This window comes from Ambystoma mexicanum, chromosome 9 (assembly GCF_040938575.1).
Source record: "Ambystoma mexicanum isolate Mex_15411 chromosome 9, UKY_AmexF1_1, whole genome shotgun sequence".
NCBI classification, from domain to species: domain Eukaryota; kingdom Metazoa; phylum Chordata; class Amphibia; order Caudata; family Ambystomatidae; genus Ambystoma; species Ambystoma mexicanum.
This window is the reverse complement of record NC_090931.1, coordinates 954,647,696-954,664,873: the sequence shown is the minus strand read 5'-3', so window position 1 is coordinate 954,664,873 and position 17,178 is coordinate 954,647,696. Positions and strand designations below refer to the sequence as shown.

The following is a 17,178-nucleotide window of genomic DNA, read 5'->3' as shown; positions in this document are numbered from 1 at the left end:
GTAGTCCTGTCCACTGAGTCCCCAAGTTTATAAATGATATCACTCAGGTTCAGGTATGGCCCTCGGTTTGGAGGTGGGCTCTGGAGTGCCACACCGTACCACCTCCATGTAACTTATGGCTCTGTAAAAGGCCCGGTATTATGCCAGCTTTCCTGGGCTGCAGGGTCCTCTTCTGGCCTTGGGATGATGTCAGGGAGCAGACTGTGCATTCACACCTGGGGATGGGTGGTCAGTCAATCAGGTGGCTGGAAAACACAGGTGGGAACATATAGTGTACTGCCCATGTTTCTCTTGCCAACCGAGCTCTTCCCCGGGTGCCGCCATCTTGATTGTGGTTGCCTCCCCATGCCCGCAGCCCAGGACATCCTGCACCCTTCCCTTACCTGCCTGCTGGACTGGAGCTTTGTGCTCCGTTCCCAGGATTCCCTCCCACCTGCGACTGCCATAGACAGAGTTCCTTTTCTATTTACTGTGTGTGTCAGCCGCCATCTTGTTTTTTTTTTTTTAAACGGAGATAAAGCTTATGCAATAAATGCGGAGCCTGTATCTCGATAAAATAATAAAAATAAGACGATCCCCAAACCAGACGATGTGAATAGCAATCACCCGTGCTTAGGGGGCACATATGGCCAGTGACCTAGCTAGGCTCAGGCTTGCTGGCCATTACTGGCCCTGTTCGCCCACTAAATGGGGGCGATTGCTACTGTGTGTATGAAGATTACATAGTTCAGAGATGGTGTTAGCCCAGTTACATCCTGGTTCTGAAACTATTGAACGTTCAAACAACAATTTACTCGGTGCAATGTACTGCATCACACTGCATGCACCAGCTCTGATACACAGTGCACAGAAACATGCCAAATGTGCACTTGTCAAAGCATTAACACCCTACATGTCGTTCGGGTTGCAATGCTAAGGTCAACATTTCACAAACAAAACCGGTGAGTGAAAGAGAAAACCCAAATTGAGACCATAATGTGCATCAATCGCCAGAATCAAGAAAGAGCTACTTTTGATCATTATAGAACACATGATGAGTTTGCTTTGATATATATGACCTAACGTCTCCTTGCATTGCTTTTCCAGATAACAATATCAAATGCTGGCCAGACAGCAGGAAGCTTTGAGAATCCTTTCTATGCGACTCTCGAATCTTTCGCTCCCCCAAGACCTTCCCCGAGTGCAGACACGCCACAGGTAACAACATGGTTCTTTTTACATGGTCTACAAACATCTATTCATATAGTAGGATTAGTGTTCAAACAGCTCGTGCCCTTATACCCACCATACATTGCAACTCACATGTGGATCCACAGGGCCCACGAGCCGCAGTAAGGCCTGATCGACCGGATTCTGTCATTGGCTGCCATGTCTAATTTGTCCTGAATAACAGGAGCCAGGACTCTCGAGTCGGCCAGTTTCATGTTATTGTTACACATCATTTATTTTTTGTCCTTAGGATTTCTGCTAGGAGATTTATCTGTGACTATTTGTCCATGAAATACATGTTTCCACTGGTCTCATGTCACAACCTCACATTCTAGAAGTGCTCTTGTGAGGGAAAATGCCTTCATCCCACACTCTATTTGTCGCCCTAGTCATTTGAGTCCCCATCCCCCCTTTGCCCGAGGGTATATACATCATTGTGTGTTTCTCTCTTCATAGAATGCTTGGTTTAAGCCATTTGCTTATTCTGGGCCTCCTTTTTTGGATTGTCTCTTATCTGTAAAGTGGACTCCCCAGATAAGGGCATACTATGCAATTTGTATTTGTATTTGGTTTATTTATAAAGCGCAACCAGGCCCAGGGGCATACGGGCGCGTAGGTTTTTTGATCATGTTACATAAGAGTACAGTTACATTAGCAGCAGTAGGCAACAATTACAATAGTTGCGGTTACAAATAAATACATACATTGGTATTACAGGTACAAGCATACATGTTGCAATTCAGGCGGTGAGCCGAAGGTGAGACAGATAGTAATATTATTTACAATATGTACAGTGGGTAGGTAGTAAATCTAAGCTCTAGGATGTTAAGCTGTCAATGTGTCCAGGTCATGAAGCCAACGTTTGGTGTTGAGTTTAAATAGGTTGAAGGAAGTTACAGACCTGATTGGAACAGGTAGTTTGTTCCATAGCTTTGAGGCTTGTACAGGGAAACTAACTCCTCCCGAGTCATGGAGTTTGAATCTTGGTATAGACATAGTGTTAACTTGAGCTGTTCTAAGTGGTCTTGTAGATGTGTGTGGGGTAAATTGGTTAGAGATGTAGGATGGTGCGAGGTTAGCCCTGGCTTTGTGCGTAAGGGCAAGAACTTTGAGGGATATTCTGTGCTCTATTGGGAGCCAATGCAGATTACGTCTAGTCTCAGAGATATGCGACTTCTTAGGGATGTTGAGGGCTGCCCTAATGGCGTTATTTTGAGTTACTTGTAGTTTGTGAATATTTTTGGGGCTAGTGCCGAAGCAGAGCGCATTACAATAATCTACTTTGGACAAGACTAACGTTCTAGCAAGAGTAATGCAGTTGGGAGTGGAGATAAACGGCCTACATGCAGTAATAAGTTTACATGTGTAGGCGGCTGAAGACGCTACTGCATTGGTTTGTTTGGCGAATGATAATGTGGCATCGAGGTAGATACCAAGGGTTTTAGTATTATTAGAGACAGGGATGGGGTTACCATCAATAGTGAACGATTTGAAAGCAGTATTTAGTTTGTTTAGTTTAGCGTGAGTACCAAGGATAATCAACTCAGTTTTTTCGTCATTGAGACAAAGTCCATGGTGTGCCACCCATGCTTGTATTACTGCATATATTTCATTGAGGGTTTTGCTATCACTTTCATAGTGGCCAGAGATAGGAATGAATATCTGGGTGTCATCCGCATAATTAGTATACGTGACACCCAGATAGTCAAGGATATCGAAAAGGGGCTTCGTAAATACATTATAGAGCGTTGGGGACACGCAAGAGCCTTGCGGTACACCACAGGGGACTGGTGAGGGTTCAGCCGAGTCAGTAGGAGAAAAGACCCTCATGGTTCTGTTAGCCAAGAAGGAGCTGAACCAGGCAGTGGCTGCGTACGAAAAGTGAGCTGCAGATTTCAGGTGGTGGCAAATCGTTTGGTGGTTGACCAAGTCAAAAGCTGCTGACAGATCAAGCAATAAGAGCAGTGCTAGTTTGCCATTGTCTTTTAAAATTTGAATCTGAGTAGTGAGATCTATTAGGGCAGTTTCCATGCCATGTCTGGGTCAGAAGCCGGATTGCCTTAGTCCCAGAAGATTGTTTGTTTCTAGATAAGCCTGTATTTGCAGGTAGGCTGCTCTATCTAGTATCTTTAGTAAGAAGGGTACAGTTGTTATCGGCCTATAGTTAATCGGGTTGGCTGGGTCAAGAGTGGGTTTTTTTATTAGTGGGATGACCCAGGCGTCTTTTAAGTTATCAGGCACTACTCCTGTTTTGAAGGAGGCATTGATAAGGTTAGTAATGAATGGTGCCAGTTCATGAGCTGCTGCTTTGATAATCGGAGCAGGACAAGCGTCGCCTTGGCAATTAGATGGTTTAAGTTTCCTAATGATGTTTTCTACTTCCCAAATTGAGAGAGGTGAGAAACTTAATGCTTTACAGGTTGGCTCAAAGGTAGGTGACTTGTTAGGAAGTTGTTTTTGATCAGGGTCAGCGAGTAACAGGTCTTTTTTCGCATTGATTTTAGATTGTAAATGGGCTATTTTATCTAGAAGTGCCTTCTGAATGTTGCTGCACCATAGTGCATCTGTGACACATTTATCAATAGGGGTAATTGGGGATTCTAATTCTTTTAGAATCTTAAAAAGTACTTTTGTGTTAGATTTCGCTTGTTCGATCCTTTTGTTATAGGTGTCTTGTTTGGCAAGCATAATAGCTTGTTTATAGCTAGAAGTTGCTAGAATTAGTTAATTTCTATTATTTACTGAAGGGCACTTTTTCCAATGTGCTTCTGCCGTTCTCTTAGTTTTATGTAGTTCTCTAAGATGCGCCGTGAACCATGTATTCAGGTGACGTTGTGGTTTAGGTTTCCGCAATTTTAGGGGGGCAATGGTATTCAAGGCTTTCAGTAATGCCTGATTGTAAATGTCTACTAAGTCTGTGGGGTCGGAGGGGGCCACGTTGTCAAGAAGGGGAAGTAATAGCGGTAGGAGTTTATCTGGTGTAATGTCTTTCTTATTTCTAGTGCGGGTGGCTGGAGCGATGATAGGAGCAGGGTGTTGTGTGTTGGCTTTGATGGAGAAGGTTATTTTATGATGATCCGACCAAATACATGGATCATTGGATAGAAGATCGATTGAGCAGTTAAGGTTGGTGAGCCAGTCCAATGTTCTTCCTTTGATATGTGTGGGCTCATGATTAATATGGGTATGACCCAAGTCTGATAGGGCGTTAGCTAGATCACGGGCATTATTATTCGTGGGGTCATTAAAACCAAGGTTGAAGTCCCCTAGTAGGATCGTTTGTGAATTAGGTTTAGCGTCGGTGGATACAAGGGATACAATATCCTCTATGAATGAGGAAATGGGTCCTGGTGGTCGGTAGATAAGGTGCACTGTTGCTGTGTGGTTAGGTGATAGTGGCAGTTTGATGGACAGGGATTCGGCAGAGGGAATTTGAGCATCCTGAATGACTCTAATGTCGTAGGTGTTTCTGAAGAATGATGTGACTCATTGAAAGGAATCCAGCTGAAGACAGGTATCTTCTTCGGGAGGTTTTTATACGTCTACATCTGCAGTGAAGAAAACAATCTATCATGTCTTCCTTGTGGTACCACTCTTTGGGCAACTGGAGGTGTTCAGTGTTGTCTTTCTGGCAATGCCACATTATCTAGCCAATTCACATCCTGTCTGGCAACTTTTGAAACATGTAATTCTGCATCACTGTTTAATTCATGGCTTTGGCATTGGCTCTGCTGTACCATCCATGGTAGGTTGTCTCTAGATAACCGCTTTCACTTTTTTGAGTCATGACTGCAGAGTTTTAACCCCATGATGGATGAATGTAGTTCTCACATGAACACAGATATTCCGCACCTATCATTCATGCATATCCCGTGATATTTTCTTTTCAATTCCCGTAATCAGCAATTTTATCATGGCAATTGCGTAATTTGACTTTTCCAGCCTGTTACCATTTTGGCTCAAAATAATTTCAACCAAAAGCCAATGAAAAAGAACAGGTCAATGCCTGCTGCCAAAGCCTACCACAAATACCTGCTACAGTGGAATGCAGTGCCTTGGGTAATGTAAAGACATCTTAAAGCCATGGCCAAACCTCACCATTGATTTGCCCAATACTGCTGCCCCAAACCATTACACTCTTGGAACTACTCCCTTTCATTTGGGGTTGACGTCTTCTTTAGCCACCCCACAATCTGGAAGACCCCATCAACATGTGCACCATAAATGCCATGATACAAGCATCTCGTGATCACACTCGAAAGCCGAAAAATTGGCAGACAAAAAGACAGTCCTGCCCCTAAGGCACACCAGAGGCCGTAGATAGCTGAATACTCCCCATTCTCTACAGGTCTGTGCAAAGTTGCCCTTCTCAACTCAATGCCTGCTATCAAGAACACCCTTAACATCAACAACTTCCTAGTAGAACTCTTCCAACGCCTCCATACCCTTGCAGGAGCCTGGTTCACTTAATCTCCTGCTCCGTCATGTGACTCAAAGGAGCGTGAGCTAAAAGAACCACTAGCCCAGCTTCCTTATTTGTATGTGCCCCGGCACTGTGACCCCAGATTAACCTTGCCCAATTCCATATTGCCATCTCATTCCCCCTGGGTAACCTGAACATCTGGATTTGCAATCCTATCAACACACATGCCCACAGAATCATTTAGTAACCCAAAAACCTGACAAACCAATCAACCCAGAAGATAACACACCTTCCGTCCTCTTCAATACAGGGACCACAGCTATAATCTGTTCCACCTCCTAATCTGGCCGCATCCTAATTAATTCCACAGTAAAGACCACATTTATTCCAAAAATTTAATCACCATCTTAACATGCATGGGCTCAACCAAAGTGGAACTGGAAGAAAATCCACCCAGGTACTTTTGAAAAGAACCCATGACAATTAAAGACCCACCACTGTGTACCGCTCCAGAAATCCTAGCCCACCTTGAACAGAAACTCTCCATAGCTTTAGGACAACTACAGGACGCAAAGCAGTTGATATACTGATGACCTGGAACTAACTCACACAAACAGTGAGAGCTCTTTTATGCTGAATCCATGCATAAGGCATCAAGGTCGCCTAAACAAGAACATAAAAGGCCCACTTCCAATTTATGATCAATAAAGCCAATCATTCCCATAAAGAATTTCGCCAGATCTACAGAGCTCTAGCAGTGCAAACATTCCCCGTTGCTCACTCCAATACCATCCAAGGATCTTTGAGAGAACTGTATGACACTTTCACAAGATTGTTTCCTTCTTGGCAAATATTGGATGTATACGATTTAGCCTTGGCACAGTTGTTCGTAGCCGAAATGACCGTGGTCAATTTGGCCGCAAAGACAATTTTGCCGTGGCCAAATCCGGCCAAATTTAAACCCCCCACATTCCCCCACGCACCCCCTACTTACCTTTTTGGTGTCCGTTCATCTTCTGACCCTGCGGCGTCAGATCCGTCCCTCCTACGCGGGTCGGATCTGACGCTGCAGGGTCCGCTTTTCGTTTTTGTTTTTTTTTTCGTCCCCCACAACCCATGTTTAGGAGTGATTACCCAATCTGATCGTTTCCAAACGATTTAATGGTACTGGCAGAATTCGGCCAGATTTACCATAAGATCAATTGAAACAATAATTTTGGGTACTACCCAAATATTATGCAACTAGATATATGCACTCACAACTCCACATAAGATTTTAGTAGAAACAATGCATAAATGGCCTCCACTAATTACCAGCACCATCTAATCATTAAACATCACGTGCAGGCCCTGGCTGCACCATAGGCACCGACTCAGATATTATTTGGCTAAGACCTACTCACCCTCTGCCCTCCATAATCAGATTGTATATAACCACTTTGACTCATATCAACCACCAAGGGACGGATTGTATCTACAATATCAGCGAGAGTAGTCTTAGTATTTCCTAGTATAGTATTTCTCTGCACCAATTCCACGCTGAATGAACACATGCAGGCTCTTACTGCAGTACAGGCATCCTTTCTAGGACCATTTGACCAGACCCAACTAACTCCGGGTCTTGCACGACCGTAATAATATAATCATGGTGACCAACCATCACAATTTAATTATTATATCAAATGGGGACATGTTGTCAATGAGGTGGCTAAAACTACATCTAATAGCAACCCTGGCAGAAGGGAGGTTACCGCCATACACCACCAAATGCACCATATGTATTTACCGATTTCAACTAGACACATGTTGTAATGCTAGTCGTCTATACCTGAACCAATAGATGCCAACTCTATAGTTTATCTTTTCCTCAGATGCACTGGCTAAGTGATATTAATCACCATTGGCTACCTGCTTTCTCAAATTCCATACAGAAGAGACATCTTAATCTAGCCTTGATAAAGTCGATGTAATGGTCGAAACATGTGGCGGCACCCATGGTGATACATAAAGATGTAAATGGTATCAAGCTCAAACGAGTGGACTATACCTTTCATGACCAATAGCGGACAAAGGAACCACTTATAAGTTGTGTATAGCGCCAAGTGTGTAGGAATCCAACAAAAACATACACATTTTATGTCGTCTGCACAATCCCTTCCTACAGATGCCTGCAATGCTAAAGTGGTCAGTCTGGGTCTTGAAGGACATTCCCCTCTTAATACCAGCATCATCAATGACTCTATCCCCCGCAGACATTACTGACAATCTCCAATATGCTAATTTCATTCCATTACTGAAAAGTCAGTGTTGATCCATTGCCTTTCTAAATTGTGACCCATTTTTGACTTTCCTTGCATTGCAAAGTCAACTGGAGCAATAGAAATCACTCAACCTTCCATCCCTCTGGAAACCTATACTCTACTGAGTGATTGGCAGTGTGGATTTAGAGAGAAACATTGCTAACAAACATCAGGAAAGATCTCCCGTCGACCTGAACAGAGGCAAAACCTCTTACACCATTCTAGTAGACCAATCTGTGGAATTCAATACCATTGACTACAGTGTGTTGTTCCAATGCTTTGCACTTTGCCTGGAGTTGGGGGACTTAGCTTATCCTGGTTCTTATACTTACTAACTAATTTCACCCGTCAGATCAGGCTGAGATCCATTATACCTGAACCAACCATCATCAGTGGCAGTGTCCCTCAAAACATCAACTCTGCCGATGATACTCGTTAACTTGTATGGTGTACCACTTGCATGAATCTTTGAAGCCCATCAGGTCAGTCACCATCGACTACACAGATGTTACCCATATCTACCTCCGTTGGGAAGAAGGATGTGGGGAAGGTCATCAAGAAGCGAATTGTTTGAAACAAGTTAAATATTGGATGCAGCTAATCTGTCACCCTTCGAGTTAATACAATGTCACTCAGGAAATCACTTTGGAACTGGCAGTGGGTGTTTAAACAGGGTCAACTAAAAGAAAATCTCTGCCCTCCAAAGATTGTAGAATTATGCAGCCCTGGCTCAGATATAGTCACAGATGCTTGAGTTTGTATATCACAGCAGCCTTGTAGGCACCCACTGGCTCCCCATCAATCAAAGATAACATTGTAAAACTCCAGGCCTAACTCACAAAGACTGCACAACCTCACACAGCAATATCTCTGCAAGACTTTCCTGCCTTACCAGAAAGCCAGACATCTGAGGTCTCCACTGAAACCCAACTCACCCTACGTGCAGTCAGATTTAAGAGATTGTGAAGCAGATCTGTCCATCCCTTTGGATTTCCTTGTCTCAAGCTCTGATGTGCAAGTTGATTTCCTGAACACTTGCCGCAGGCCTACAACCACTATGCTTACCATCTTCATCCACCTTCTTACATGGTACACAAAAGACTACTTATGGCTCTTGACATCAAGGCTTCACCATCAATTCCCCTGCTTGACAATGAAATGTCAGGCCAAAGCTGTCACCAAATTAACCTACCAATAGTCATGTTCCCCTTCCAACTCAGTGACATAGCTCTTTGAAGGCAGTTATTAGTGGTGTGCAGAACTTTACCAGACCCCCAAGTTAAAAATAAATGCATGAAAGCCCTCTGATACTAATAAACAATGTTTCAACACTATCGCCAAAGAATACAATCAAGCTATACATGTCACTAAAGACACCTCAGCACCGACGCCAAATTCTCAATTGATGCAACAAACTGGATTGCCTCTTTCCTCACACACATGACTTCCTGTGTCTATGCCAGTGACTCTTCTGCCCCTCCAGCCGTTTCCTGTGGCATCCCTCAAGGGTCCTGCGTATCCACCACGCTCTACAACATATACACAAGACCCCTTTTTGACCTCCTTGACTCCCTTGGCATCACTTCCATAAACTACACAGGCGATACACAAACCCTCTTTACCCCCACCAGCAATCATTCTCATGAATCTGCCACATTTAACACCAACTATGAGACCATCAAAGCCTGGATGGACTCCCACCTGCTGTGCCTCAATGACGTCAAAACTGAAATACTAATTGTCGCCCCTAGTCCCTCCTCAACAGACTTGACCCACCCTACCAACTTTATACAATAGCTGGCACCACAATCCTAATCTCACCAGTGGTGAAAACACTCAGAGTCTACCTTGATGCAACCCTTAACATGACCAGGCAAGTCAACACCATTGCATCATCGACCGCCTACACCATGAAGCTACTTAATGCCAGCAAACCATTTCTATCCATAGATAACCATCTCACCATTGCTCACTCAAGCGTCTGCTCTAAACTCGACTACGGCAATGCTCTTCTTGCAGGCATCACGGAAAGAAACAAACTGTAGATCATCCAGAATAACGCACTCCAAGTCACCTTGGGCCTCTCCATTCGTGACTACATCACTGAAACCAGGAGAAAAGTTAACTGGCTCCCTGTCCGGCAACGCATCAAATTCAAAGTCCTCGCCCGTACCCACCGCTACCTGTCCAATTCAGTCTCGACTTACCTATCTCAAAGACTTACCAAAGCGAATCCAATAAGGTCCACTCGGTCCTCCAATAGCCATTGCCTAGCCATTAACAGATTGAAGTGCAAAAGAGCTATCTAGCTTTCCAGTCATCGCCCCAATGCTCTGAAACTCGCTACCGCTTGCCATCTCTGCAGAGCCATCTTACTGGACCTTTAGAAAACCTGTAAAAACCTGGCTGCTCAACCAACTCGAAGTACCACACCTACTGTTTCTTACATGAACCTTCTCCTGAACTTGCTCTTATGTAACCGGTGCCTATATGCCCCTGGGTTAGGTGCGCTTAATCAAATGCAAAAAATAAATAAATAAGTTAAAATAAACTAGGCATAGGTTACAAAGGCTCATGTTTCCAACATAAAGGAGATGGTGGTGAATGTTAATGTGGATTAATTTCCTACAGAAAGAAGACAGCGACCCGCGCTACGTGGACCTTATAAAAATCCAAAAGCACGCACTGCATGGACATATTTTGGCCAATTGGACGTAGCCAACTTTCAGCCAAAACAATAAGAAGGGTTGTTTCATGGATTTATTCTTTGTTTTCTCTTTTGAGTAGCCATATGTACTGCCCCTCTTTGCTTCTCTGCATCCACTTCTCAAACTCCTTTACTCCTGCTTTCCTTTACTGTTTCAGACACATCTGTTGAGCTCTGCAATGCTTCTTCTGTATGGTTTGCTTTTGTGAAGGTCTTTGCATTAGTATCCGCACAGTTACCTATCGATCTTAGGTTTAGACACGCCATTGGGTCGATAGACGTTTGACCCCCAAGGTCTTCTTAACATGTAACAAAGGTTGCTTATACCAGAGTCAGGTCCAGAATAGCGACACTGTGAGTTGGGGCGTACTTCTTGACGCCCCAGGGCCATTCACTCTTGAAATTCCATTTTATTCCCACTCATAACTGCTGTCGCGAATGAGATGCCCCAGTTAACATTTGTGAAATTAGATTCCCCACCTGCGGCTCCTCTCCTCAGATTAATTTAAGGAAATGTTAACAGCTAATGTCATCTATTTCACACACAGTTGGTACCAAAAGGTTTACTTTGTATACAAATATTGTATTCCGCAGCAAACATATTTAAAGGGCAACTCGTACCACACGTTTGGTGATTTTGTAGTTTGTTTTGCCAGTTTGACATCTGTGGGGTTTGACTATCGCTTGCTATGGCTTTATTTCTTGCTTTTAAGATGTCATTTTTCTCCCGAGCAGGAATCAAAATGGAGCTTCTTCAAAAGGAAATTGAAACAAAGCACCAACTTTGAGAACCCGATCTATGGAGAGGTATGTTCAAAGTCTTGTACTCAGTTTGGGACATTGATTGTTAAAAGCAGTGGCTATGATTGCGGTGCCCGAAGAAACACATGTTCACAATTAGTTTGCAAAAACTCAGTCATCTCATACCTGACTCAATCATTCATTCAACAGGAGCGGCACTTCAGTGTCGCTGCTGCAGAATGGCGCAACAAAGACGCTGTAATGTCACTTGGAACCTGTCTCCCAATGTGGTCATTCCGTGGAACGTGTGCCGTTGTATAGATTTAAGTTTTGTTTGAGATATAGATTTTCTTAGCCATCACTCAAGTGATGAGTTGTGTATATTGTGGAGGGCCGTCTGGAATTGTGGTTGGCCATAAACAACAATTAAAGGGGGGACACTGCTGCATTACAAGCCACAAAAAGTGTTGCCTTGAGAAATTATACCACGTTTGCTTTTGGAAAGAGCCTAATTCTCCCTGAATGAAGGCTCTTTTTTCTCAGAGTTAGATAGATCAGTGAAAGCCCCTACAGAACAAAAGAAGACCTGAGATCCCACAACCCACTTCTTTCGTAATTACTTCAATTTGCATTAATATTCTTAAATGAAAGAGAGTCAGAGTTAGTCTTCCAACAAGAACAGTGGTACAAACAGGGAAGGTGAATGTAAAAAAAAGGCAAGACTAAATACAAATCTAAAAAGAACAGTTTCATTAAAATGTACAGAACATAATGTAACATGTTTGAAAGGAAGGGGTGGATTGTCTCAAAGTGTACTATCAGCAGGGCATATGGACCCATATGTAGGAATTTGACTATAACTAATAAATGCAGGCAGAAAGAAGGTCAAGACAACTGTTCAACATGACATTGAAGTAAATTAGTAACATGTCTTTATGAGCACTAGAGCTGCACATGAGCTCCATTATAACTTGGAAAAAGGTGATGGATAAATACTGTGGGACAAGCAAGATATAAGCCACCTTGCTCTGCTTGCATGCCTCATCTCCTCCTTCTCTTCCAACTTCCAGTGTTATGCAGACGACACACAGCTCTTATTAAAACTCCCTGCTGACCCTCATGCACCCTCCATCATTCCCTGACTGCCAACCAGTCCTGGTCAAACGCCAATGATCTCTGCCTCAATGCCTGTAAAACTGAGATACTTTCCATCGGGACCCCTGCTCCCTCCTTCTTCCCTTCACTCTGTCCTCCCTCCATGGGCTCTCCTCCTGCGCCCTCTTCTGAAACCAGAAACCTTGGAGTCATCTTCGACTCCTCTCTCTCTCCTTGCTCCCTCACACTCAGGACATTACCAAGAAGTCCCACTTTCAGCTCTTCCTTCTCAAAGGAATTCTCCCTGTTCTCAATTTCCCCAGAGGCTCAATGTTACCGGAGCCCTGGCTCTCTCCAGGCTTGACTATTGCAACAGCCTCCTCCTAAATCTACCATCTTCCACTCTGCAACCCCTCCAGCTAATCCATGATAGGGCAGCAAGACTTATCCTTGGCTTGAAGCCCAGGGACCACATCTCTCCTGCACTAAACGTCTTCACTGGCTCCCGGTTGCTGCACGGATTCAATTTAAATCCCTCTGCATCATCCACAAGACGGTCTGGGCCCGGGGACCACACTATCTTCAACTTTATCTTACTAAATACTCCGCTTCTAGACCACTTTGCTCCGCTGGCTCTAACTGTGTGTAAAGCGTTTTGCTAAACAGAGCGCAGGTGGTTATTCGCTTTCGTCAGCTGGCTCCCTCCTATGGAATAGACCCCTGTGCCTTAAATTCTGGAAGCTCCCTAAGACTCTCCTCTTTACATCCTCCTTCCCTTCTTCTCTCCCTTACTAATCCCACAGTTGCTGTGATTGGTGTCCTGGGTCCTTATGCATCCTTGGGGCCCTGACCTCACGCATTCAATCGGCCCAGCTCCTGTCTGTCTGCACTTGCACGCTCTGAATACTCATAGGCATAGTAGGTTCGTCCTCTTTTCCTCTTCCCCCCATTGCTCTTATATATTGTGGTTTTAATGTATTTGAATGTATTTCCTAATCCTGCTCCCTCCTTTGCCCTTTGGGTGCTTTAAAACAGTATCTTCTTATTGTATAAGTGCCTAACAAGCAAACAATAAATACATAGCAAGAGGAATCTTGTAGGTGTCGTCCCAAAGCTCTTTAATGTACCTAGTACATCAGTCTGCAACCTGTGGCTCTCCAGATGTTTTGGACTATAGCGCCCATCAGCCCTGGTCATCATAGTCAATGGGGAGGGATCCTGGGAATAGAAGTCCAAAACATATGGAGAGCCACAGATTGCAGACTTTTGATTTAGTCAGACACCAGCCCAGTTCACCCAACACCCATTTCTAACCTCCCGTTTCCGTGAAAACATGGAAAGAGCTAAGCAGCTGCTTCATAGATATTGCACTAATCCATTGGAATAGCGGACAATGATGTTCATATCAGGTTTGTATGTGCTATTCATAAGCACTGTGTTTTAAATGAAAACTGCACCTTCTTGAGATAGCAAAATGTACTCTCCCTTCAGAATTTGTTTTAAAAGGTGTATGTGACCAAATCACGTCCCATACTTATTGGTTCTCTGCTAGAAGCCGCAACGTCAACTGAGAGTTATGTATGCAGCCACACGCTCTTCATGTAGCCACCTGCTGCTGATGCAGCCACATACTATTGGTGGAGGTATATGCTTTTGACGCGAGTTATCCTATTGTTTGAGTCATATGCCATTGTTGCCATTGTATGCTATTGTTGCAGCCAACTTATTTTCCCATCAACGACGACTACACAACATGTGTTAAAATCCTTTTTAAAATTCTGCTTTCCTTTGGAAATCTTACAGATGGAAAAAGAACGGAAAGGTGATGTAGAAGACACTCCTACGCCATCAACGTCCCCACCACCAGAAAAACCTCCCCATAAAATAGACCAACCACACGCTTACACGCCAACCGAAGACACTTTTCGAGACACAGCCACACTTGTCAAGGAGGACTCTGATGTATAACCATAGAATCCATTAGGGAAGAAGTAGACCACACCACTTTGCACATATTGTTTTTTTTTATAAAAACAATGAAAGAAAAGGTTAACATTCCATTCTTGTATCCTCTGGTCCATAGGGGAAGCTATGCCTTGTTTTTTCAACTTACTCTATGCCATTTCCTGTGTATATGAACAATGATCACGATGTACTATATGTATATCTTTGCACTGAAGCTGTTTGGAAATAATGTTATAAATATATTGTACATTTGTAAATTTTTTAAAAATAATTATCTTGTCCTTCTTGTTGCTGCTGCTGGCAGAAATGTTTGCAGGATTGCTTGTTGCCTCTGTGCCTCTGTAGGAGGTCATAGAAATGATTAAACTACAAAAATCAGCATATGTTGTATGTCAGTCGGTAAATCAGTTATGGAGACTTTTTGGAAGTCACATACGCCCAGGCACAAATGACCACCGGGCCAATGGTTGTTCCGGGGATGCCATGTAGAGATCGCTCCCTGCCCTGACGCGCATGCCCGTTTCTAGGGGTGTACAGGTAGGAAACTCTAGTGAAGCATTCCGAGCAGCAACACTCCTGTAATACATGGCACTGGAGCAAGCCTGGACATTGTCCCACTGATAATGTGTGACAGAAACTTCCAATTCCGTTAGGAGCAGTGTTTAGTCCTTGATTGAGTGAAGTAACTGCGAATCAGAGCCATCCTTTCTAATGGTCTCTATCTTTTCACACAAATAAACTGCCTCCCCGTTTACCATTATTGATGGAAGGGCCCTTGATATCTTTGGGGCCGCCTTGTATTTTCAGTCCTGATGTACATGCCGCAGGCATTAAAGATGCTGGTCCTTCGCAGACCATCCCACGGTGCCTTTAAAGCATTCATGTGAATGTATCTTTTTTTATCTTAATAGACATATTTCATATCATTTTAGGCAGCCACTTCTGTTCTATTTTCCTTACAGTCGTACATGAATACATTCTTTCATCAGATAAAACTTGCACAAAAAACCCTGTTTATACTTTGAAGAAGTTATTTTTCGTGGAAACTACTGCATATCAAATATATACATACATATATGCAAACGATGTATGTACACACCTGTATACCTTAGAACTCATATGTTTTACTATGTGGAAATTCAATAGCAAGCAGAAAGTCAAACAAAACATTGTACTGCCCTGTAGGTGTTCCTGAGACAATCTAGCAACCACCATAATAACATTTCTTCTGGCTGTTTAGAAGATGGGTTATGAGTCCCTGAGTAAAGGGGTCTTCTGAGAATTGCATGAAATGTGCTGCTCCTGGTGTGCTGGCCCTTCCTAGGTCTTCCAGGCTTCACCACGTGCTGCAGCCTTGCATCACTGTAATATGGCAGCCACAGATTTGCCTAATGTCGCATCGGCACATGGGCTAACGTTCCTTATGTTGTTGAAGGAAAAAGTACTATGAGAGGCATGAGGGAATGTGCAACAGAATGCCCAACAAGCAAACCCTCTATTAAAAGAAATCAAATATTGATTGCAGGAAAGTAAACTGGAAAGGAACACTTTATAACATGCATTGGGTATAAGACTGCAGCGTTATGATCCATTGTCGAGCCGGACAATAAGTCTATTTACCAGAAACACATGGTTCGATAGATTTTTCCAAAGCTGGAAGAGCACCTCTATAAAGTATAAATTGCTGCAGAAGATACACCTTCAAGTTCCAAATCAAGATTTCCTTTCTTATATGCTCTCCGTTCATCACACTCCGAAGTTGCCTAAGAAATCACTATACGGACATATGCTCATTCGGGCATTGCCACAAGATGCACAGGGCCCATTCTCTTTCAATTAGACTATCTCTTGAGCACACACACTACTGTTATTTCAATGCCAAGTCCTTTACAATAATGCTAAATATCAGTAGAAGTGGCCCATTCTGCAACACTCCTTATATCCTGGGGAAACAATCTCAAAAAAAGAAATTGGCTGTTTTTAGAATCTGCTTTTTATTTCATTGTGAAATATTTTCTTTTGTAAGAGGTAAGTGTATTTCAGAAAGGGAAGCAATATCTTCTTAATCGGTTTTCATTGGAATATTTCATAATTTGTCATGTTTCTTTTTAAAAATTGTGTTTTTGATTTTTCCATTGATGGATACAATTCTTTACTTTTTAAAATCAAGACAATACAGTTTTATGTAATTTCTGGGTATCGCGACTACAACTAGGAATATGCAGTTTTGAGCAGTCGCAGCTAACATATACAAGGTGATGGATACGATTTCTACTACTGATTGCTTTCTACTGGAGATACAAGAGACATACAACATACGATTTAGAATACTTGTAATTGTAATGAAATGTAATTTGATCAGAAATGATGAATGGGAATTATGCTGCTGAATCAATTGAATAAATGTATTATTTTATCATATATTTATGAAACAATTTGTTCCAGTAATTCACTTGTAATTTACCAAGTAAGGCATAATTATTTTTCAGGGTCCAGGAAAATGATTGAAGCCGGGCCCCAAAATCCACCTGACCTGTAAAGAGCATGCTATGTGTGCCAACATATTCTTTTTTGTAGTTCCCAGTCCATTGTAAACTTGGGGAATTTCAATTACAAACCATTCCTACCGCTAACTTTTAGAGAACATACTCACATCCCACCTTTTGAAAAGGGGAGTCTGATGATAATTACATGACGTGTTCCAGGAAAAAGTAAAGCATGCTTTGGACATATCATCC

At 42.9% G+C, this 17,178-nt stretch overlaps 1 protein-coding gene across 2 annotated transcripts in view; it reads left to right on the top strand.

Annotated features, from left to right (window-relative positions):
* The window catches only part of LRP2 (LDL receptor related protein 2), a 516,831-nt gene extending 499,970 nt beyond the window's left edge, over positions 1 to 16,861 (top strand). For both annotated transcript variants that reach the window (XM_069616158.1, XM_069616157.1), the window contains 3 exons: positions 1,087 to 1,197; positions 11,375 to 11,446; positions 14,279 to 16,861. In XM_069616158.1, the coding sequence (XP_069472259.1) occupies positions 1,087 to 1,197; positions 11,375 to 11,446; positions 14,279 to 14,443 (348 nt within the window). In that variant the 3' untranslated portion in view covers positions 14,444 to 16,861. The remainder of the gene's footprint in view (positions 1 to 1,086; positions 1,198 to 11,374; positions 11,447 to 14,278) is intronic.
* Positions 16,862 to 17,178: the final 317 nt, after the last annotated feature.